The 25,552-nt window shown below is 42.5% G+C and overlaps 1 protein-coding gene across 2 annotated transcripts in view; it reads left to right on the forward strand.

Moving 5' to 3' along the window:
* bach2b (BTB and CNC homology 1, basic leucine zipper transcription factor 2b) overlaps window positions 1–25,552 on the forward strand; it is a 90,851-nt gene that overhangs the window by 38,524 nt on the left and 26,775 nt on the right. Inside the window, exons 1-2 of one of the 2 annotated variants that reach the window (XM_084001241.1) lie at window positions 10,889–11,006; window positions 23,208–23,462. In XM_084001241.1, the coding sequence (XP_083857367.1) occupies window positions 23,220–23,462 (243 nt within the window). In that variant the 5' untranslated portion in view covers window positions 10,889–11,006; window positions 23,208–23,219. Of the gene's footprint in view, window positions 1–10,888; window positions 11,007–23,207; window positions 23,463–25,552 lie in introns of those variants that run through there. The other variant, XM_084001240.1, reaches the window with a different exon arrangement.

Genomic DNA, 25,552 nt, shown 5'->3' on the forward strand with positions numbered 1-25,552 from the left:
CCCCCCCCCCCCCCCCCCCCCCCCCCCCCCCCCCCCCCCCCCCCCCCCCCCCCCCCCCCCCCCCCCCCCCCCCCCCCCCACCCTCCCATGGCTTTCCAAATAAACATGACTACTCATCATTTCTGTCTGTTGTCTGAGTGTGCAGTTACAGCATGTCTTCATAGGAAACCGAAGTGTCTGAGGGAGAGGCTAAATGCAGTGTTAGATTAAGTTGGATGAGTCATTTTACTCATAATCCGACGATGACATTTGCAAGTTGGTCGGGTTATTGTGTTAGTGTTGTGTGTTTGTGCGCAAGGGATTTTGATTGATTCGCTTTTGATTAAATGCTTTTCCACAGCTTAAAATGTGACGTGTGTGTATCCTGCAGAGCGTGGTAGATGTAGAAATACAATCAAGAGACGCAACGAGTAGAATGCAACGCAGCAGAGTGTATGAAACATTTAAAAAGACATTTTACTCCTCTGTTAATAGACAAAAAAAAGCAAAGACTCTCTAAAGCCTCTGAGTCATGTAGTTTTTATCTCAAACCATGACATCACTCTCTGCATAGTTGTGTTTCCTGGCTGTAAAAAGCGCAGTTTCATATTCTTGCTTTCAGTCAGTGAAAGTGTGTCCCATTTCACTAAATCACTGCAGTAATGGTGGTAAGCTTTTGCACTGTGCGTCTTGACGGTGAAGAGCAGAAAATACCCGGTGTAAAAGCAGCAGTCCACAAATTGAAAGTAGTTTCACTGAAACCAGTGTGCCATTGCGCTGCCAGGAGCCAGAAGTGGAACTGTTTTGCTTACCAAGCTGAGACAAACGAAAAACCCCAAAGCCAGAACAAGACTGTCCAAGTTCTCTGTGGTCGTACATGATTGATGAATTTTCCTGTTTGCCTTAGTAAGCAGCGTGACTCAGACTTTAGGTGTTAAACATATGAGAATGCTGGTGCGGTGACAGAACTGATTCACTTGTTTACGTTTAGCTCAAATACTGGAGGATCAGTGATGCTGAGCCTGTTGAGATGTGGAAAAATGACACTGTCAACTAGATTGTACTCACATATATATATATACATTGGCCGAGGCACAATGAGCTATATTGAGCCGATGTAAGGCTGCCGGTCGATTAGCTGGCTTTACATCAGAACATAGTGAGCATCGAGCTGGTGCTGCGGGGAAGTGGGGCATCGGTAGGATGGAGGGCAGAGGGAGCAGTTGATGAGAGCTGAGCACCTACTCCTGACATGTGGAGCAGCACGCCCAGCCTTCCCTTTACGTCAGAGTCACACTGAAACTAGAGCCTCCCTAAGTGATTCATCCAAAATAGCATTTTAACTCATGTTAAATTATAATTTAGGCAGTTTCTGACCACATAATATTCTACTGTATTGGTCGATTTGGCACTACAGCCTCACTATTGCATCACTATGAATGGGCATCATGCAGACTGAAAATAATGAGGATAAAAAGTATTACAATTTCCTTTTTCAGGGGAAGTTGACGATGTGGCCACATCTTCCAATAGGAACCTGAAAGCAGCTTCTTACTATTGGTCATAATAGACTACTGCACACTCAACTGTGGGCTCGTTTTCACTCATCACCATCGTGATTGATCACTAGTCAAATGTTGAAATGTAATGTCCAATTTGCATCTATGGCTGTGGGATTTAAGTCATATTTTTGATATTATTGGCAGTTACTGAGTCGGATTTTAAGCCACAGTGTGGAGGAACAGGCTATCAAATTCTTCACTTGCTGACTTTTAATTATAGTGCAAACCATTTGGTCGATTGATATCATATTTTTTACGAAACATTTGCACATAATTTCCAGTTCCAGTGCCTAGTTATGTCTGTGTAGCCCATTCCAGCTCACGGCAAATCTCTGCTGCAGGATGAGACACAGAATCAAAGTGGTGATAAACCTGAAAATCACATTAAAACTTAATTTAGTGAGAATCTTTAGATGACAGGAATTGGACATACTGTTTGTGCATGTGTTGCAGATGGGGGAAAAAAAGCTATTCTATAATTTAATAAAAAGACTTGCTTGTCTGGCTTATGAAGACTATCAAACAGCATGTTTTTGTAGTGGATACTTTGGACGGCTCAGTGGCCTGCAGGAGTGCACCCAGCCAAACAAGGTGGGATGATGGTATAATGATGGGAAACTAGGGCTCATGTCCCAGTGTGATGCTTGAAAGCTATTAAAGCGCGAGCACTTTAGGCCCAGCCCAGACTCTTTGTATTAATGTCTGCAGGATTCTACACAGTTAGAAGACTTTGCGCCTGATAAAATCCTGAGGGGTGGGGTGTTACGGTGGGGGTTTAATGCAGTATGTGTGTGGCCATGTTTGTTCCCACCCACCTCAGCAGATTAGCTGCTGAGTTAATGCTTAGCAGAGCAGAATGTCCGGGGTCTGTGCGAGACACGTCCAGCAGTTATGAAAGAAATGAGTCAGACATTCTCTGTTGTTTTTAACACCTGCTGCACGGTCCCAGAAATGCTCCATAATAAAGCTACTGTGTGTGTATATCAATTTTTATAACTGTAACTGCATGATGCAGAGGTTTCTTGTTAGTTTTTTCATAATGGAAATTTGAAAGCTAACAATAATGAAAGATCAGACATAAACCCAGTATACTCTTTAACATGAAGCTTTTCATGTTTATTTTTGTCATCTGGCCAGTCTGGACCATTATAAATCCACTGAAGGATTAGGCGGCTAAAAATAGCCTCTTATGACAGGGGACTTAGTGCACAGTCTGAACCATAAACAAGCAAATGGCAATCTCTCCACTGGCCCTGTCTGCCAGCATTTCAGGGAGTAATTTGTGGTGTGCAAAGAGGTTGACCTCGGTCAGGAAGCTGCGGCAGGATACAGAAGGGCCATTTAGTCCAGTTCGGAGCCTAAGAGTGGCCCTCTCGCAGGGCCGTAGCCACCGCGTGGCAGCTGCACGGCCACAGGCGAGCTAAAACGCTTAGGACGCTCAGGCCGGAGATGTGCATCAATCATGCCTTCCAAGAACTGTGTGCCACTAGAAAAGCCAGTGTCCTCCCGCAGACCGACAACCAGCGTGCCGTTTCAGCCGGTGCTGTCTGTCGTCTGCAAATAGCAGCAGCTTGCGTCTGGGTTTTTCTTCCCCCAGAGGTTTTCACAGGGCTGGTCTGAATAGAAGGCAGGTTTCCTCTGTCAGAAAGTTGTGTGAGAGAGGCAGAGGAGATTTACTCATTTATTCCCTAGGTATCAAATGACAAGGCATTTTTAGATCTGATGGTATGTATGCAACCTATAAAGTGTCAAGAGTTAGATTCTCAGCCCTGTGTTTTGCATTTATGCATTCGTTTCGACTGTGGGTGCAACTTTCAGTTATGCGCCTACTTTGGGTTTGTTCACACTACCGTTCTTTTTACCATGTGGGAGATTCTGTAGGAAGTGTCAGAAATTCTCAAAATCATAACGGCAATGATGATATTAGAATATTATTTGTAGGTTTGTCACCACCACAAGGAAGGCAGCACTTTTGCATTATACATTCAAGCATTTCATGAATTGATAATGTGAAGAATATTGACTAGTGCACCTTATAGGGCGAACAGAACACCTCAGACTCTGACAGTGACTGGTGGGAAAAATCCTTCCTTATCTTCAAATTAATCATTTGTGTATGAGTAACATTAATTCCCCTTTGATGATGACTGCTGGTGAATAAAGCAGAGAGTGAAAATTTCCCTCAGTCAAAGGGGAAAAAAAGGGAAAAGGAAATTCACACACATGAAAAAGGCTTCTGTCGCATCAACATATTCTTCTTTTAATACAGGTTTGCTTATCTTACTTTATAAGCAGACGGGAGAGGAAGATTAAATCCATAATGACTCCAACAAATGACAGCACAGGCACAAGCTCATGTGCACTCACAAGCTGCAGAGTCACTGTAAAGCCCGGACCGCAGCGAGGGATGAGTAACCTTTAATCTTTATTTTAAATTGAATATTTAACACCGAGTGTACGTGTAAGCGTTTCTCCTTAAGTGACTGTCTGTCCTCTCGAGTTGAGGCTCATTTCGCGAGTGTGACAAAACATAAATCACATCAGAGGAGGTTCGATACGTGAAAACAAATAGCCCCGGCTCTGACTGGCTGTGTGCTGCCTATAGATATGGTGCTTTCAGCTGATTATTGGATTAGGCATTTCCAGCCGTGATGGAAAAATCAATCACGCGTCGCTCAGAAAAATGTCAGTCAGTATATACCGTGGTGTCTGCAATGTGCTGAGCTGTGTGTGTGCATACAGAGTTGGTGTGAGCTCAGGTTTCTAACAGTGACTCGTCCACGAGCACCTGCCTTCTTTTGCACCGGGTGCTCCCTCTCCTTGAACTTGTTTCAACTCTGAGGTTTAATCAAAAACAAATCAATAGCTCCAGAGATAAATATTGATCGCAAGAGCCAAGACTGTATAAGCAAGTTGTTTGACCAGTGCTCTGCACAGGAGGGTCTCTGTGAGCTGCAGGGTGTAAATGTCTACTATGAACAACCCTGTTGACAATTAACCAGTAAAGAACTCCAGGAACCAATGAATAGTCCTTGAATAACTCCTGACCTATTTCTGAATAAATCCTGAAAGGAATTTCCAAATCAGCACAGTGGAAAAATGGAAAAAATGCTGTCAGACATGTTTCTACTGGAATTTCACAGTCAGACATGTGGTTTGACCAACGAAATGTGGTTTGTCCAACCAAGTCCAAAGATTATTTAGTTGCAAAGTGAATGGCAGGAAACAGAAACAGGAAAGTTTTATTTCCAGAAGCACAAAGAGAAAAGAATACCACCCATCGCTGATTTAGCAGAGATTCCAATGCTGACCGGCTTTGTGAACGACACTGAATGTAACACAAAGATGTGCACAATTGTACTTGCATTAATTTGTCACATTTTGGCATCACTACATAGTCTTATTTTGTTCTTTTTCATTTTAGTTAGTTGTCCATTTTTACTAAATTTTCTTTCTGCAAAGCAAGTCGAAACCATGTTCCAAAAAAATCTCAAACTATTATGAAAGTATTAATACATGTAACCAAGCATCATGTGCTGTTTAATCAGCTGCATTTTAAAGCACTGCTGGGTTAGCGTGAATATTCAGGTTGCAACACTGTGTTTAACAGATCATTGTAATGGCTGCATGACACAGCTGGAACACCCCAGTCAAAATAAATCATAGGTGGGGATCCAAACACACAGTAATTACATAGTGAGAGCTGTATGACTGAGAACTCTGTTTTTACAGCCTATACCTATGACAGAAAAATAGGCTGAGATGTTGGAAAAAAGTTGAGTCATAGGTTGTGCAATTAAAAACAGAAAAGAAATGCAGCGTCACAGCATCACAGACCTGACACAAAAACACCATGCAGCTGAAGGAACTTTACAGTGGCTTTCTCCAGTCTGCTACGTTTATGAGCTGATATTTCTTATTTTAATAAAACCAAACAACGTCTGACACGCGGCTTCCTCCTCCGCGCAAATATATTTCCACCGTTCAGTTTAGACGTGCAAAGGGGTCTAATCAATAAGCACCACTTTCTCTTCTCTGTTTGAGTCATCAAGACTGCCCCAGAAGCCACCAAACCACACGGTGTCACATCTGCGCACATTTGAAACCTGTAACCTTTCATTCTGTGCCCTTGCACTGGATTTGAGGCAATCCGGTTTTTCTGTTGACGTACTTTGACAGCTCTTACTGACCTATCATGCACTTTCTGATGTCATACTTAACAGTAGCTAATGTGAGATATACTGTATTGATTGTAAATCCGGTCTGTCAGGGGAGCTTATGGTTTACAGTGATTTACATAGTGTACAGTACAGAAAGTGGCACTTTTATTATAGGTCCTCTATTGACTACTTTATTTAGATCTTTTTGAAATGTGGATCTGTAAGATATATTTGTGATTTTAAGAACCAATAGCCATCTCTATATAGTTTTACAAGCTTTAGTAACAGTGAATCAGTGAGCCAATCAGAACAGAGGAGTCTCTCTTTTTACTGACAAGTCAGATCTGAGTGATCTGATAAAAAATAGAGCAAATTTGAGGTGAACACTTAACCAAATCCTGCAAAGATAAATAGTGGTCGAGGTGGGCAGTGCTTAGAGCAGTGACTTATTTGTTGTGACATCACAAAGTTACAGCAGTCCTGACGGCTTGTTTTAAGGCTCAGTTCGTAAATACAGGCTGTGATAATTTCACAGTATTGATATAGAACCTAGAGCTGCTTTATTATCAAAGGCGACATGGACATCTACTTGTGGGACCTTTAATGGCAGCAGATGCTCAAAGAGGCAGTTGAGGTGAGTGACCAGTGTGTAAAACTGTCACACCAAAAACCTGACCTTTGCATCTACAGTACAGTGGTGTGGTTTAGGCAGCAGAAACACTTCGGTTTAGGTTAGAGAACGCTTGTGCTCAATGTAAATGAGGGGTTTTCTCCATTAAACCAGACCACAGTCTCAGCCTAAACATAACCAAATGCTGCAAGTGACTAAACAGAAGCATAAGTAAAAGTTTTGAATATTAGATACTATAAAACATGCAGTATTCACTGCTCCAGTTTACTGTATAGAAAGATCTTATTGAACCAACCCATTAATGATTTGCTTCAGGTGAAACTTGCAGCTTTTTCTCCATGATTTAAACCGTCATCAGGGACAAGTGGAGGCAGTTCAAGCAACTGTGTTTGCACGCTGATACATCATATCGTAATACATAACCAGTCGATGCACTAGAATCAATATCGTAGTGCGGTCTCTCCATCAGATGAGTTATTTGCCACTCTTCGGAAGAGAGACCAGTCACATTGTAGAATGTGAGTTCATCTCGGTTACTACGGAGGGTGATGTGAGTCAGCAGCCAGGGATACCTGCAGGACCAGGACGAGGATGAGAGAGAGAGTTAGTGACATGAAGTGTTGTGGTTCATTGATAAATGATAAGCTTTATCAAAGAGGAAAGTTTCAAGTGTAATCTTAAAGGGATAGTTCACTCAAAATTGAAATTTCACTCATTCTCTACTCACCCTCATGTCGACTAAGGGCTGGGTGAAGTTTCAGAGTCCTCTGTGCCTTCTCTGAGTTACAGGGGGGCTCGGTGCAGCACTGCATGTCCATATGACGGTAGCAAAAGGGGCTCACTTTTCTTCGTCCAAAAAGACACACCAAAAAACATCCAAATACCTCCATACTGTCCATCCTACATACAATACAAGAGGGACATTACAGACGAGCACTATGGAGGTATTTGGATGTTTTTTGGTGTGTCTTTTTGGACGAAGAAAAGTGAGCCCCGTTCGCTACCGTCATATGGCAGTGCAGTGCTGCGCCGAGCCCCGCTGTAACTCAGAGAAGGCACGGAGGACTCTGAAACTTCTCCCAGCCCTTAGTCGACATGAAGGTGAGTAGATAATGAGTGAAATTTCAATTTTGAGTGAACTATCCCTTTAAATGTAGGGCTAGTGTCTGCCTCTCAGGGCACTATGTATGTGTCGGCCACGCAGTCCGGCCCACCTTCCTTGTTTGTGTGCGTGTGTGTGTGTGTGCTTATATTTATACCCTCACATCACTTCCCTAATTAGCCCCCTCTCTCTATGTGGCGACTGTTGCTGCCAGTGGGTCATCAAACCTGGTACGGCTGTTCTCTGGCGCGGTAATGTGAGTGAGCTTCCAGCCCCGGCCTCAAGTGTTGGAACATGTGAATGTGTTGCTGCCCTCCCTCCCTCCCTCCCTCCCTCACGCCCCCCTCACACTGGCATCACCACAGACGGAGTAAAACTGACAGCAGCGGCTGTTCAGCAGATCCCTGGACATGCCCAAGTGACGTGTGGGGTTTTTAATGTAACCTGCCCGATCACCTCAGAAGCCACGGAAGATGGAAGTCAGCAAGATACAGTGGACACACTCTGTTAACACTCAAACTGATTTATTTGGAGTTTCCGTGGAGGGATTAGGTCCTCCTGTGCAACAAAGATCAGCTTACATTCTGCATCTGAAACTTCAGCAAAATCACTACTGTAGGGTGTTATAGTAGATACAAGTTTTTTAGTTTTTTATCCTCTTCTTCTCAATTTTTTAACCATATCTTCTTGCACCCAATCAGAGCAGCATTAAGCTTCTGCCAGCAGGTCAAATGCAATATGGAACAGGGTGAATGGTCTTGGGATTCTTTCAGATTAGATTTATGGTTTCACATTGTTGGTCATATTTTTGTAGGAAAGCTGTTTTCATGCTCCTTCTGTTGATAAAGAGATTTTGATCTCAGTCAGACTTTTACCTGCTTAATTTAAGATGATTTGTGCAACTTCTGAGTGCCACCATGGATTTCCAAATGATCCGGGATTTCTCAGCTGGAATAACTGCAGACAGAGTAGACCTCCCTGGAGATATTTGATCAAAATGTAATATTGTGATATTTCCCTGTATTCATCAGTACACGCATGCAATATTTTTTGCACATTTTGTACAGGCTGCCCTGATCCCCATTTCACGGTTTTACTGCTTATTGGCAAGAAATAAACCAGTATTAATACCTGCGCTAATACTATATTTGGGCTCAGAGTGCAGAATGCATTATAAAAGACAAAAGCATGTACGGAACAGCTTGCTTCCAGTCTTGCTTATGATCTTTCACAGCAGCTACAAATCTTAAGACAAAACCTGCGAACAGCACATAAACAAATAAACGAGAGAGAATCAGTTTGATGTGTATCAGCGTGGCGCGGTGTCCAGCTCCAGAGCCTGAGCTCTCCGGCTCACCTGCTGGATGTGATTTGTACTGGTCGAGGAGGGTGTTTTACAATCAGTCTCAGCAGTAGATGTTGTCTTTCATCTCCATCATGGCCCAGGCTCTGCTGGCTTTTGATCTGAGCTGGATATTTATACCATTGCTCCAGTTTTGAACATATATGCATGTTGCTGCAACAACAACAAAAGCACTTGTATGTGTGTATTCTTAAAACTTGAGATGTCGCACATGCGAGAACTGGGTGTGAAAAAAAGAAGCAGCTTTTCTTTGCCATATCAACAGACTTGCACTCGCCCCATACACACATGATCAAATGCACACACATACACATATACACATTCACACACACACAAGCTCTTGGCTTTGCACACACACCCACACCCACACACACACACACACACATGCATACAAACGTGGCTTTTGAAGGCTTTGACGTGGGCGATGCCTCAGTGTCAAACTCTTTCCTGTGGAGAGACTTTCCACTTGATTTTTTTTCCATGAGTGCTCTGAGTGTGAGCTTTTTTTTTGTCAGAATGACGGTTACATTTTTTTTTTAAACGCATGCATTCAATCTCTTGTTTCAGATCAAGGCTCCCACCTCATTCCTACCCACCCACCCGCTGCCCTACTCCTCACTGCATCCACATCCACCGGGGCCCCCATTAATAATTCAGCACATAATCCAGTCTTGGTCACACTCATTGCTAGCTGCAGCTCCTTGGCCTGTCCATCACTGGCTTAATTAGCACAAAATCTTCTTCTTCTTCCCTATAGCCGCTCCACTTATCCCAATCCAATCCCTCAACGTCCACTTTCCGTCTTGGCAGTGATGGTTTCTCGGGTGGTTTTCTTTTTCCCATCATCGGGTGGTTTCGTTCTCAACTTGCAGACACCTCAGTCTGCAGACACAAGACATTGTTTCTTTGTTGATTCAGCCAATTGCACAGGAAGAGGTTTAGACAAACACAATATTGTGTGTGCACTGCAGGTGTACTTTGTAAGTGTGAATGCAACAAGTCTGTCTGCTAGATTGTGTAGTTAGTTGCTCTTTGTGATGACTTGTGCAGTAACGTCATATTTACATAAAAGTCCCACTTGGCGTCACCTCTAAAGGTCAGTAGTTCCCGCATTTTGATCACGGCATTCAGCGTCTGCACCAAATGTTGAAGTATTGCTTTAAAGTTCCGTATTTGACGCTTGGTGTTTAAGAGCAAGAAACAATGTAGTTTTACATCTTCTCTCTCAGGCTCTAGTAACAACCGATCAGTCAGCCAATCAGAAGAGAGGAGGCTCTTATCCTCTTCTCTAAATAGCTGTCTTGTGTTTTCTGCTTGATCCCATGAAGATATTGCAGATTTCAGTTAAACGGAGAAGTTAAATCCTGCAAAGGTTGAATGGTGGGGTCCAGGTGGGCGGGGCAAAGGTGTGACTGCTGTGACATCACAACGTTTCATCAGTCCTGACAGCTGGTTTTAAAGCTCAGGGTCTGAATACAGGCTGTGTGCATTCCTCTGTGGACCGAGGCTTTTATACTTTTCACAGTGTTAATATAGAACCCAGACCTGCTGTGTAATCAAAGAACACATGGGCATCTGCCTTTGTACTATCAAGATCTTTAAGCCGTGCCAAATGAAAACTAAACTGCATCTGAGTCATAGTGAGTCACACCAAAATGTTGCTACAATTGAACTTCAAATGCTCTAATACCAAAGATATTTGTCCTGTAGGATTAAACGCAGGTTTAAATGAGTTGTCATATCACCAGACGACAGAAGACAGAGCTGAGACGGAGCAGCTCTGCCTCAGACATTTGAAACATTGAGCCCCGTGCTATAGATAACCCCAGTGTTTCTGTCACATGTGCAGCGTGTTACCATATAAGACAGCAATATGACTCACCCTGCTCACTGACCTACTATGTGGGAAGTCATGATTCATGCAAGCTGCATTTAAGCAGGCAGGGCCCAAAAATACTCCGGTATGCCATCACACATACAAAACTATCACACACACACACACACACACACACACACACACACACACACACACACACACACACACACACACTGACACTGACACATACCTCACTTGCTCAGTCATCCTCACCACCCACAGACACTGATAGGCTAGATGCCGTCTGTAACATACAGTGAGAGACATTAGAAAGTTGTCAGAGCAAACACTGGAATAACACTATGACTGGATCTGTGCTGATGCCTTTCTGAGGTAATGCCAAAATATGCTAACAGCTGATGCTTCCTTCTCGGCTTCACTTTTTTTTTTTTCTGTTTCTGCGACATTGCATAAAAGGCAATAGGTGTTTTGTTTTAGGAATAAAAGTAACGTCTAGTCCCTCTGCAAACAGGCTGCTTCTGTGAAACCGAGTGCCTGGTAGTGATTCAGATGGCTTTGTGACTCGGTTGCTTGGTGCTTCTCTGTTGTTTGTCTTGATTGTGTTTCTTCAAGAGTGATTAGTCAGCAAGATATGCCTATAAATAGTTGTGTTATTGCGTTCAAGGCGAGTGAAAGGCGCCACGGTGACAGCAGGTTTTGAAGACACGCTGCAGGAACCTGTTCTCAAACACCTGGCTAAGGGTGTTACCCGGCCTCTCTCAGTCGTTTGTTGAATTTCTTTTTTTTTTTATCTCGCCCCTCTGTCTTGATATTTTCCTTATGTCAAAGACCTCAGTGCATTTTTAATGCAGATGTTGGCTGCTCTGATAATGACTTTCTTAGTAGTGTAATCCAGCTGTCTTTGATGGTTTCCATGCAGCTTGTGTTTCATTTAAAAGGTAAAAAAAAATCTCAGCGGTGGTTTCGAGTATCGATTCACGTGGTGGTTGAGGTCACAGCCGGGACCTTTCCTGTTGCCGGTGGATGAAGTAGCTCTGGTGTTAATTAGGCCGATTGCGGATGTATATAGGCGCAGCAGGGGGTTTGTGCATTGTGCATGGCGGCGCTGCGCAGGTGAGGTGCTCAGCAGCTCCCATTCATCAGTGTCAGCGGCGGGAGCGACCCACCGTGGGGATGTGTCTGCAGCCCTGCAGCACCGGTTGCACCCGGGGGAACTCGGCCCTATGTGAGGTTACTCCGGTCACCTGACTATATGCCAGACCCGAGTGTTTGCTAAGGACATCGTATCAATGATGTCCAGAGTACAGACCACCTCGGGTCAGGCACTTTTATTAGACGCACAGACAGAGCAGCTGAGTGTTGACTATGAAAACCTTGAGCTGTGTTGTGTTGTCTTTGCCTGCACCGCCGATCGAAGCACAGGGAGACAGTATTGATTTCCATCTGCGCCCAGAAGCACTTGATCCCCGGTAGATGGACTTGAGCATAATGAGTCCAGCTGTAGCCTGAGATGACGCAGTGTCACCATGTCATGTTTTACATTGAACCTTACATTTGCCTCCCATTTTTTCTTACGCAATTGACGTTTTATTGCGCGCACACCCTGAGAATAGTACCTGTCCTTTAGAATTAATTGTAAATTCAAATCATTATTCATGTATCTTTTTTTTTCCACCGTGATCAAACAAGCTCATTATGCCTCCACATTTCCCAGTATGTAATCAGCAGAGGCTGGTGAGCGTCAACTGCATGTCTCAGATGTGGCTCCCTCGCATATATTATCTCAGGATCAATATCAGCAACCCGGTGACCTTCTGAAGAGCCGTTTAACTTATCTGCAAGTGTGGAGAACGAGGAGCCTCCGCCATGGGATGTTAGCAAACCCTCTGTGGTCAGAGCGGAAAGCCCCAAAAAATACTGCACGGCTTTTTAATCGTGTCTCACAATCTAAGGCGGAGAGATTGGTACTTCGGGGATGATTGTTTTTTTATGTTGCAACGCACTGATGATTTCTTCATATAAATGGACGGTCTCGTTCTTCAAGGTGCAAAGAAAGGAGCTGAATGCTGAAGTGGTAAGAAAAGAAGAAAAAAAATCACGCTCAGTTCTCCTTTTTTTATGTTTCAAGACAGATTTTGAATTCATGACTCATTTGCTTCCTATGTTACAGTTTCTTTGTTGCAACGCAGAGACATCAGCCTTCCTTCCTCTTACTAAGAGCGGTGTCCCCTTTAGAAATCATTGTGATTTAAGAAAGCTATTGAATCCTTACTCAGTGTTTTGCATCAGTCTAGGTGTATCATACTGCCTGAGCAGGATGTTTTGTCTGTGACACCAACAGTTGCAGCTGAAAACCACACTGAGTAATTAGATTTTTTTTTTTTTTTTTTTTTTTTTCAGGAACAGGAAAACCTTGTTTTTAGTCTTGATGACGGTGCACTTTTAATGAGTTTTGCAAGATCGCCAAAAACCACAAAGGTCAGAGGGTTGTGTCAGCCCACAGACAAGCTCTCAATCCTCCTTGAAGTTACAACATAACTCGAATAATCAGTATTCAGTCGAGTGAAAACAAAACCTGAGTCTGGAGGCTTTCTGCATGCATGACTATTAATGTTTCTGGGTAGCTTCATTCACATTAAAGTATTAGCCATCATGATCTTTTAACATTAGGATCAGAGTCTTATCATGTGTGTGAAGCAAAAGATGAAGAGAAACAGAGAGGGGGTGTAATTGCATAATAACCAGGGAGACATTTAAAGCATGTCAGGGGCTCTTGGTCTGAGTCCACCCTCATTAACATTTTCTATTACAGCTCAGATAAAGTAATCCCTGTTTAATCAATCCCTCTGCCTGATGTCCCCGCTCACTTCTCGTAATGAACCATTAAAATGTTTCTGATGATCTCTGCAGTTCGCTGTGCAGACAAGCACCGTCCTGTGTATGATTAGCACCACCTTTTGATAAATCTTCAAGGAGACGACCTATAATGTTTTGATGCACATGCACCGAATGCTTAGATATGCACATGTTTCAAGATGATGAATTCTTCTTGAATATGTTTTTTTTTTCAACCTTATGAAGGAAAAATATCATACATTTTAATGTAGTGTTTGCATATAATTCATCTATTTTAGAGCAAGTCAGGACAGCTAGCAATGAAATGATCACTACCTTACAGATGCTATTTTAAACCTTTGTTAACAGCCAACGGACCCTTTAAAGAGGTCACTGTGATGCTAAACATAAGTAAACAGCTGTTAATGCAAATTTTAGCTGTGTAAAATTAAAAAAAATAGCTCCTTTAATGTTCATTGTAGCTGATATTATGAAAGTGTTGGACTGTTTATGAAATGAGAAATGTAAAACTCATGTCAGCATGGAGATAAGTTATGACTTCGGTGCTGTCCAAGATATTTCATTCTTATTACAGGTGATTATTATTATTATCCATTATTTTAAATCTTTGTGCGTTTGCTTTTCCCACTGGCCAATGCATATCTATCGGCATATCACTGGTGAAATGGGGGAGCATTTATTAATAAAGTAAATGTCAGTAAAACAACATGGGTCAGATCCAAGTCCAAATCCACTGGGTTGAGGTGGGAAGCAGAACTTTGCACAAGAACTCCTGACTCTGCCATCTTTATTGCGATCTATCCTTTTATTTAAAACCTGTCTCCTGTCAGCTATACCCAACTTTATTGAAATGCAGCAGTACTAAACTGCTGCTTCTAAAATCAAAGGCATTTATTCCCGTGGCCTCCCTATGAATGTGCTCACTGAATGTCATGGCAACCTGCCTCACACTGCCACAAACAATAATCTGAGGGTTTGAGGAAGCAGAAAGTTTCTCTTGAGGAAATGAAACCTCTCCCAAAAAAAGAAAATTTAATCTGCACTGAGTATTAAAGACAGCATATTACAGCATGTGCATGTTGCACATTACATGCTTCTTCTTGCAATTACTCTGCTGGCAAACACTGACACAAAGCAGCAGTGTGTGATTTTAATTAGAGTAATACTATACACACTTATTCCTTACATTTACCTAGCCATCATCATCATCACCGTCCATGTTGACATTTGCTGCCTTGCACAGCTCCAAGGGCATTCGTTACTATGGCTTAATTTGATAATTCCAATTAAAACCATGTTCCTACTCAGTGTAATTACAGTCATCTGGCAGAAGTCCTCCCCCCTAATTTTGCACAGTGACACAGTGTTCATGGAAGTCTCCCTCCAACTGTACTGGCTCAGTGGATAATGTTATTAGAGTGTAGCAGCGGCGGTTGAGGCTAACCTTGTTTGTTACAAGGAGCCACAGGGTACGTTTGTGTTTTGTCACAATCCCGCCGTGTAGATGTTTCATGGGGCAAAAGCATCCCACAAATCAAGACATGTAGACATTATTGCCCCACTGTAAGTTGGTCTTTAAACCTCCTGCCATTCACTTAAATACAACAGCTCATCTTTTTTCAGCAGCTGCTCATGAATGTCCCTCGTTCTGCTGCATGCTGATTCACCCTCCTTGGATTTGAGGCACTAATCTGTCAGGAAATGATGGAAGACATAATCAAACACCTTAAAGATCCCTTGTTGTATAAGGTACATTTCCTCTTTTTTTCATCTTTTTGATCATAAGTCAACTCCAGGTTCTAGCCTATATTGATGCTGTGAAAGTATCAAAGCCTCACTTCAAAGAGAAATGTACACATCCTGTATTCAGAAACTCAGCTTTAATAGGAGATGTCAGGACTTCTGTATCTTTGTGATGTCACAACAAAGCAGCCAACAAAGGTTTTCAGATTACAATCTGATCATTTACACAGGTCCACTCTCCTATAATGACGTTTATCTAAACCTTTTGGCAGTCTAGATATAACACTGTTCAATGGGTTATGAGTATGCATTACACTTAATCAGTGAGATCTTTACATTTGATAAAAGACTGAACTTGAGGAAAACATAAAAAAATCTATCACCATCTATTGTTCACTGAAAACTGTGTTCAACAAGAGATCACAACTGACATTTCAGGTGTGTCTCTGTCCTCTTGTGGTTGTGTCTTGCTTCCGTGTAATGTCTCTCTAGCAGTGACTGATAGAGGTGATGGACAGAACAAAGAAATAAGATACAACAGTGTGTGGTCTGTTGTGAACCGTGGTGACGTATAGTGAAAACTGATCATCTATCATGCCGTGACAACTCTTCAAGACTGTGCAGTAAGATTGAAAGGGCCATAATGAGCCAGTGAGTGGACCTCCAGTCCAGAGAGAGGATCTGAGTCATGTCATTGTAAAGTACCTTGTTTCTGAGTAAGTGGACTTTGAGTGGCGATTGCTCCGTCCCACGGTCAGAGATGAACCACCAACCTATATCTGCTCTGCTCAGTATCTCTCTGCATGTGTTCATCTCCGTCACCATCTCCATCTTGTTTTGATATTCATGGGTGTTCTTGAAAACCTCCTCAGTCTGCCTGGAAAGTGTTCACAGAGAGTCTGTCCTGAAACTGTCAGAGCGGTGACTCAGTAGAACAGTGTGACTCAACGCAGCGTCCAGCAGTCGACGTGTGCTGTTGGGTTTTTTTGAATGCAGTTTTGAGTTTTGAATCTGCCTTTGTTTTGATGTTTGCTGAGCCGGTAAGTCCCACATGAAAATATTAAAGCACTCGCAGCTAGGTGCTCACTACACTATTTGTGTGAAGCGCACAGAAAACAGGAAGCCCCTAAAACCGTAGCTAGTCAGAGTCAGTGTTGACTCTGCTTCAGGGAGAAATAAAATAAACAAATGCAGCAAAAAAAAGGGAAGAAAGTGACTGTTAGAAGATTTTGCATTGCTTTTTCACCACTTTTACAATGTGTTGCATGTGTAAAAGTCGAAGTATTGAACTGAAGCGCCTCTTGAATGACTAATGGTGTTTTGTTATGATAGAAGCAATCATGACTCTGCCACCAGGGACTCGGCTCAGCCCCCAAAGACCATCCGCCCTCTCTCCTCTATATATTTAAATCTGTCACGGCTCGGCCCCGCCTCTTCCTTCCACACACCCACTGCATCGTTCTGCTGAGGCCCAGCGAGGGTGGGGTGGTGTGGGGGGGGACACACACCAACGAGCAGATTATGACACACTGTCACACATTACCAGCCACCCCTCCTGCCTAAATCCATCAAACCAAGACCCCATTATATGATGCAGTCGGACCAAGGCTGAGTCAAAGATCCTGCTGCTTGTCCTCGTCAGCTCTGATTGGTTAAATCGGTGCGGTCTTTTTCTCCGGTCTTAATTCTGCTCCCATAATGAACTGATGCATGACCATAAAGGCTGACTAATTGACTAAGGCCAAAAGATTTATCTGACCTACCCCCGGGGGGAATCTCCATCCACTGTGTTTCCATGGTGATAATCAGTGGCACCCGTGGCCTGCTTATATCCAAGAAAAAAGAAAAAGAAAGAGGGGGGAAAAAAGAGTGTTTGGCAGTGATTTTCATTTCTGCTGCGGCACTCTGAATTCATCATCAGCAAATCATCTTTGTAAACTGTTCAGTTCTTCCGGCGGGCAGCGGTTCTCCTCGCAGCGTGAAGTGGATGCTTACGGAGCTGAAACCATCAGTCAGTTCATTCATTTGTCACGCTCTGAGGACGCACGTATAAATCCAATAAACACGACCGTTCCACCCAGATTCTTTACGACATACAATTTGCAAGCGCTTTCACTGGCACTGTACCAAAAATGTTTTAGGACGAAATATAAGTTGTTAAGTTGTTGATTCACTTCATATCTTCCATATAGGAGGTGTTCTATCATAGCTCAGCATCAGATATAGATTGCAGCATTGTTTGATAGGAGAGGTTCAGATCCTGTCATCTGATTGGTTTGACCATTTGTTACGAGAGCTCCAGAGAGAAGCTGAGGCGAGATGTAAAAATAGACTGAGGTTGTTAAAACCACAAATATATCTTCTCATGGCTCAACGCTTCGAATAAATTAATTAAACACAAGAGATAGATAATGATATCACCTTTATCAACATAGCTAAATACAGTACATGCATTTAGCACTGAATCAACACCTGTAAAATGCATAAACAGTACAAAAGACGCTTGTATAAAGGCACAAAAAGACCGCCAGGCTACTTCAGTTGAAGTGGTTGATGAAAATCTACATAAGTCCTCAGATGTCCTCACACAACTGCTAATATTCCAGATGTTCGGATGAGAGAAGTTCTCTGTTTCACTTTCTGTGGTCATGTCCTCACATCCAGATCCTCTGGAAGGATGTTATAAAATGTTTGTCAGAGATGTTTAATATCAAAATCCCTTTAAATGTCAAACTCTCTATGTGCATAGAACATCCCACGTTCGCCCCTGATAGACAGTGATAGGCAGATGGTTCATCCAATCACCTGCCAAGCTTTTTTTTTTCTTTTTTTTTTGACGGTTCCTGCCCTTTTCCCCGACAGTTTCCTGTGAGGGCCTCCCCAGATGGTTCAGTGTGACGAACCATCTGGTGCGTCAGAGTCACATGAATGTGATGAAAGATGGAAATAATGCCTGTGAACAATGGAGGGAAAACACTGCCTTTTATCTGTAGTCACTCTCATTTCAGAGCAAGTTGAGTGGGTGTGTGGGCGTAGTTTTAATTTGTCTGACATTATGATATTAATTGACAACAGTTGAGATAATGGATAAATAGGTACTGTAACAGATCTTATTTTAGCCTCTCTAATGTGAGGATTATTTCAGCTGGATATCAACGTTGTAGAAAATGGGCATATAACTTACCTTTGTGATTGATTAAAATTAATTGCAGCTCTGTGCAAGTTGCTATTTTTTTTTCTATGCTGCTATGTGTGTGTTAAGTACATTAGAGTCAATAGTCAATTAGCTTAGTATAGCAAATGCTTTTTTGTTGTTTTAAGTGTATTTTTGAACCTATAGTATAGTGCCAGGCTAGCTATTACCCTTTATGCTACAGTAAGCTTAGCTAAACACACCCTGAACCCAGTTCCACACTTAACACACTAACACAATATTACCATTGATCTTCTTCTCTCTGTCTGAAAGTAAATGATTGAACGGTTTTCATATTAAATAGATGAATGAAATGTAGCGTCAGACTGATACATGTAGGATATAGTGCAGTGAGAACATGATCTAACCAAATACAGAGAAGCAGGGCTTTAAATTATGATGTGAGCCCAGGAGCCAAACTTCAATTAAGACTGCATTTCACCATGTAACACACCATCAGCATTCACACACAAGGGCTACTGCGGCTGCAGCGTGCCATCAGTGAAGCAACAAATATATAAGAAAAAGAAAAACGACTGGGGAAAAAAAAGATTATTTTGCATCAATCAGCACTACTAATCACAATTCTGCCCCAACCTGCTATTTTGTGATGTGTGTGTCTGGGTATGCGTCTGTCTCCGCGAGCATGTGTGTAAAAATGAATACGCTTGCAAAGTCTATCCGTGTGTTTGTGTCATCCGTGCATTTTGTTACCGCTGCAGCAAACCCGTGAGTCCAAGTGAAGCGAATGCGCACTCTGGGGTAGAAATAGCATGTTTGGATTGCTCTGAACCTCGCAACCGCATCTGGAAACATTATTCTTGGAAGACAGGTCATTATCCTCGGAAGCCAACTGAGAAATGTTTGGTGGAAATAAGCAAACTCTACAACAGTTGGACCGAGCCAGAACCCGCAGGAGAAGTCTGGACTGACACAGTTGTTCCACAACAGCCCCCCACACACCAGACTGTGTGTTGTAGCAGCAGTCTGCTCCAGTCAGATCATTATGATTATAAGTCTGTCATCGGTAAACAACCGAATCTACAAATGGCCTGACATGAAAAGGTCTTTAAAGTAATTATGGCTCAGTGTGGCCTCACAAAGCCTCACAGTTTTCACTTCCCTCATTGTGGTCTGGGGCTCAGTACGTGTTTGGCTGTGTCAGACGTCATTTTTAGCAGGTTATACAGTGGATTATTTAAAAGAATTGCTAGTGCTCTCCTGTGCTGAGGCATCAGCAGGATTCTTTCTTGCACTTGATTGGACAAGAGCCACCAGTGATGAGTCTTTTTCTATGATTTTCAAGCAGGCTGATTGTTCGCTTGCACATAAAAAGAAGCTGATTGATAATCATAATCGGTTAAAAAAAAAAAAAACAGGTCATCCAGGCGCTGAATCATTTGCATATTTCCCCTCATATCTGGTTTATGGGTGGTCATGACGCCTGAGAGTTTTAAAAGGTGGAAAGCTTCATCATTACCTCAAACACTCTAACACCATTAAGTGTTTTGGTCTGGTTTTCAGCCCAATTGATCATCAGTGGATGATTCCCAGATGTTTTCTTCACAACAAAAACTTTAGGAAATAAAGCTGGTTCATGAGGCTTAATTGTATCTGCCCTAAAAATTCCTGCTGAGTCCTGTTTAACTGAATAAGTAAAATCTGTAAGTCATCACAAGTTAGACAGTATATATAAACTCTAAAGACTATTCTGCAGAAGTAAATCAAGGAATGATAGAATTTGCGCAATCTATTTGTGAGTCATTGCTTTTATAGAAATATTTTTCTTTACAACATCGTTCATCTCAGCGTTTATCCAATCATCTGTTCCAATGTAGAATAAAGAATAAGATATTAAAAGAGAGAACACCTGTTATGTCACTACACCGAGGAAGTGGTCAGGAATTACATATTCTCCCAACACCAACAGTTTAGCACTAGAAACTGTTCTTGTTGTGACCACAGCGTTCATCTGGAGTGTCCCCCAGGGGCCGCACAGTTTTCAGATTCACTTGAATTTTGACTCATCTTCTGTAGAACTCTGCTGTAGTCTGGTGCCAGACATGTGATGCCAGTTTGTGAATGGCCATAGCACTGGTGCACACAGAGCTTGACTTTTAGTTGTGACACACATGGAAACAAACAGCCTGCCTCCGCCAGTGATTTAGCACTCCCATATAATTTTGTGGGAATTGTCAACTGGATTGATTACCTTCAGGGAGGAAAAACATTTTGCCCATGAAACCACAGCCGGTGATCAGAGTCTCAGCTGATCAACTGCAGCGGTGAGAGGTCCTCTACTTCGTCCTCACTCTGTCCCTTTTTCCATTCACACACAGTGAAGGGCCTCCGTTTTCACAAGACTAGCTGGTTTCTACTTGCAAACTTTTCCTTTTCACATCCAACTTTTCACACTTGGACTAGTCGCACATCGATGCTCACATACTCTGATGAGGTTTAGGTGGTCAAAGGTCAAAGCTTGAGTTCACTGCACATTTTTCGGCATAACTGTAAGAATTCACGTGCCAATTATGTGTTATTTGTCAAAATGAGGAAGTGATGACATTAATAATGGTCATTGGTTAACTTCACTGTGACATCATAATGTTCTGCACAAACACTTATCTGTTCATTACACTGTAAATCAGGAAGAGAGGAGGAGGCTGTAACTTCACTACTAGCTGTAACACTAGTTCATACATAAAAGCACAAAAATACAGTGTAATGTGGTCTCCCTTTATTTAATAAGCAGCCACATTATTAAGTATATGTCTTTTTTGGTTGTGGGTTTTAGATTATAGAACATATTCTATAATCAAACCTCTAAAAGCTGGATTCTCTTCAGATGGGTGTTCATGGTTTAATTTGTGTCATGCTGGGAGTCCCTTGATGTGAGAAAGCGTGAGAACCGCTGCACCAGACACCGAGGGGTCCATATCAACAAATGATAACAGCTTGGATCAGTCTAATGTTGTGTTTGAAAATGACAGATAGCTGTAGAAACAATTTAAAAATGTGCAGCCATAAGTCCACATACAGCAGAGAGGTAGTCTAATACAATGGCCTTTTCAGCAAGTTGTGTGTGTGTGTGTGTTTTGGAGTGTGTGTCTGGTGGGCTCTCTGAAGGAAGATGAGTCTGCGTCTATCGTCACAGGGGGAGTGGGATGGAACATTTGGCAGCGGGACCGGGGCCACATGCTGTTATGTTCCCCGTGCTGGGTTTTTTGGGGTCTGCGGTTTGTGTTTTGATGGAAGTGTGGAGTTACGCTGAGTCGCTGACTCACTGCCGACTCCAGCCAGGCAACAAAGCCCGAGCCAAGTCATGACACATTTTTTTTTATCTGATGTTGTTTATTTTAATGTGCCTGAGAATTTAAACACAGTGGGTACGGGCGCACGGAGACAACAACATCCAGAAACCAGACGTTCCTCTCTGTCCGTCTGAGAAGACTGATATGAATTTAATGTCCTCTCTGTGTGTTGGAGCACAGAGCTGGAGAGAGAGAGAGAGACGTGAAGCCTGGCTCCATCCACAGCGCAAAACGTACACCTACAGTATACCACCACCTCTAAAAGTATACGTACCAGAAGTGTCTCTTTATACTTTCCACATTTTACACTTTCCCTGTTTTTTATTGAAAGTGTTGATCCATAAGAAGATACATACAGAGTCCAAAAATATCTCAGTGTAGCTTTACATTCTGGAGCTCTAGTAATAACAGATCAGTCAGCCAATCAGAGTAGAAACACTCATCTTGCTAGGTGGGAAAGGTGGGTCCAGGTGGGAAGCGCCTGGTTTCTGCTTTGTTGTGACATCACAAGGTTACAGACAGCTTGTTTACAGGCTCAGTTTGTGAATACAGGCTGTGTGCATTTCTCTGTGGGTTGAGACGTTGATACTTTCACAGTATTAATATAGAACCTAGACCTGGGTTCTAATTAAAAACAAATGAACATCACACCTGCTACATTATATGCCTTTAAATGAAGTGTTTATTGGAGATCTGGTATCTCTAGAGAAAGCAATTACCTTTTAATTGTTATTATGCATTTATTATCTTAATTAAATCTAAAATACAGCAGACCCTGGACCGAGTGGTAATCTGTGAATGTAGGTTGCTTTCAGGGCAAATAGAAACATACAAATATAAATGTTCTGTTTTTCTTTTGAAGCCGCTGCCTTTCAGTCCCATATTATTCTGTATTCCTCCAACAGTTTTTTATTTCCATGCCTTAGTGCTGCCGTTCGGTTTCTGATCCCGCTTGGTTATACTCTCAACCTCACTCCGCTGATGTTGTGTTGCTGAGTGTGTCCAAGTGCTCAGCATACTTTTACAGTGAGTCCATCTTCAATTACAAACACATGTGGACGTCTAGAGAAAAAAAACAACAACTACAGCACAGCATTACCTCTGGCTCTGACTCACCAGTTTACCTTTAAATTAGACGTAATAGGCATTTCAAATGAAAGGTCTGTTTGTTTCTATTTGTTGATGGTATTATCTTAGTTTATTTGTGCATGTGATTGGAGGCGAAGTGTGTCTGGGTATTTTGTGTGTCCACTCTGAGCAGGGTCTCTTGCACACAAGCAGCAGCAGCAGCAGCATTTTGTTGTTGTTTTAAATGTTAAAAGAGTGAATCAGTCAGCCAGTCAAGCTAGTGTGTGTGTTACATGGCGAGGCCGGCTGCAGCAGACCACCGGTGCTGATATCAGCTCTGTGGTATGTGCTCACTGGGCTCAGCTGTAAGCTTACCCCCCTCTGTTGTGTTTCTATTTTCAGGGCGTGAGCGGAATGTCCGTGGATGAGAAGCCTGAAGCCCCCATGTATGTGTATGAGTCGACGGTTCATTGTACCAATATCCTCCTCTGCCTCAACGACCAGCGGAAGCAGGATATCCTGTGCGATGTGACTGTCCTGGTGGAGGGCAAGGAGTTCCGCGGGCACCGGGCCGTGCTGGCTGCCTGCAGCGAGTACTTCCTCCAGGCGCTGGTGGGCCAGGCGGAAAATGGCTTGGTCGTTAGCCTCCCTGAAGAGGTATGTTCATCAAACACGCTTCCCTGAAATGACTTTTTAGACAATGCAAGACTAAAACTTCCCACTGACACAGAAACAAAAGGAAAACTCAGCAGGGGCAGCCACACACAGTAATGACCACCGAAGCCCCTCTGTCCACTGCCACATCAACTTTTAAACCTGCTCAGAATGAATTTATAGCCAATGACAAAGTGCCACGTAAATTATAAGGCAGTTCACTATGTCTATGTAAACCATAAAGGTAATGTGACATCTAAAATACAATGAATGTTTGTTGGTTTGGTTGTTTAACCCTTTGGTGGAAGGAAGTTTTTGTCTAAAGTGACATTCAGAATCAGAACCCTTTATTAAGGGCAATTGCTCTCTCAGCAAAGAAAATAATATTTAGTAGAAAAAGACATAAAATAAAAATGCCCCTATCCCTATACTATCATAAAAAGAAGATACAGGATTTAAGATTGCACAGCCATATTGTTTGTATAAGTAAATGAATAAGCTGCTACACAGTTACAGTCTCATGAATCAGGAAGCTCTGCACTGACTAAAGCTGAACTCAGAGTCTTCAAACTAAACACAGTGTGGACTGGTTTCCTCAAAATGGTGTGTGTGTGTGTGTGTGTGTGTGTGTGTGTGTGTGTGTGTGTGTGTGTGTGTGTGTGTGTGTGTGTGTGTGTGTGTGTGTGTGTGTGTGTGTGTGTGTGTGTGTGTGTGTGTGTGCAGCAGGCACTGAGGTACCCTCACTCTCATTCGGGGCGAGGGCGGGGTGTCAGTGGTGTTACCCAATCAGCAGCAACATGTCTTTAAACCCAGACCACTGTGCATGTGAAACACAACAGAATGTTCAATGCACCACCGTTTCAATTAAATCAACCGTTCTTCTTACAAACCACACTGAGAAAAAAACCACAACACTAGTACCTCTAACTCCACCGAGGTGATGTTTTCACCTGTCTGTTTGTTTGTTGGCACACAGAAAGTAGTGAACTTGTTTGGAAAGAACGTGTGGTCGGGTTTGGCTGAGGGTCAGGGAAGAACCCATAGAAATTTTAGGCAGATTCACATTATTTACTATGAATTTGAATTTTTTTCCAATTTTCCCCATGATGTCCAATGTGGGTCATTTGACAGTGAACTTAGTGGAAGTCTGTACTTTTCTGAGCACATATTTTAGTTTTATTTTGATGGAAAAGCCTTTCAGTCATGTATAAGGGCACTTTCACACTCATGGTTTAGGTTACTTGGTCCAGACCAGGGGGAAAGGAGGCTGTAGCAAACAAACCAAGAGTAAACATGATGTTATTTCAAGTTCAACTACATTAAATAGAAATACAGCCACGTCATGTGTAATGAAATCAATTCTAATTCCTCAGCCCTTAGTCTATAAAGAAATAAGATATAAATAGAAGGACAGCAGGTAATACTACATAGATAAATAACCAATCATACATTACAGCAGAATATAAGCAGACTTTCAGTTTTGGCATCAAATATCATCAACACAAGTTCAAATGTCACTACTCAACAAAGTTTTGTTTTGTTGCTTGCATCGTGCTCATTTTGCACCTTGATTTGTCCAACACAGACCAAATTGCAGGGTGTTTTAATTTAAGAATATTAAGATTTTATATTAATCCAAAATTAGAAGTGATAATGGATTTTAATTCGTTCTCGAGCCTCTCGGGGAGCGTGAAGGAGCATGTGGGTCCCTCTGGCACCAATTTCCAAAAATCTCACCTTAATTCCATCAGCCTCCTTTTTAAATTCATGTCACTCCTCTGTGTCTTTTCACTGTTGACTTTTTGGTTACTTTGAGTTATTTTTGCTCTCTCCTCTTCACAGCGACTTCTCTCTGTCAAACGGTAGACGTAAAACAGTGTTCCAATTTGATCTGTCATTCACCGGAGGATTCAGACTCAGTGAAACGTGTGAGAAAGTGCATTATTGAGCCTATAGGACTGTGATTGCCAATTAGCACCTGTCAGCTGCGGCGGCTGTCGGCGGCGGCAGCAGGTAACACTTCACAGCAAGATTAACGCCACCTCGGGCGCGGCGCTCATCACGTTCAGCAACACTCCTCACTCTTGCTCACC

The sequence above is a fragment of the Trachurus trachurus genome, assembly GCF_905171665.1.
Source record: "Trachurus trachurus genome assembly, chromosome: 24".
NCBI classification, from domain to species: Eukaryota; Metazoa; Chordata; class Actinopteri; order Carangiformes; family Carangidae; genus Trachurus; species Trachurus trachurus.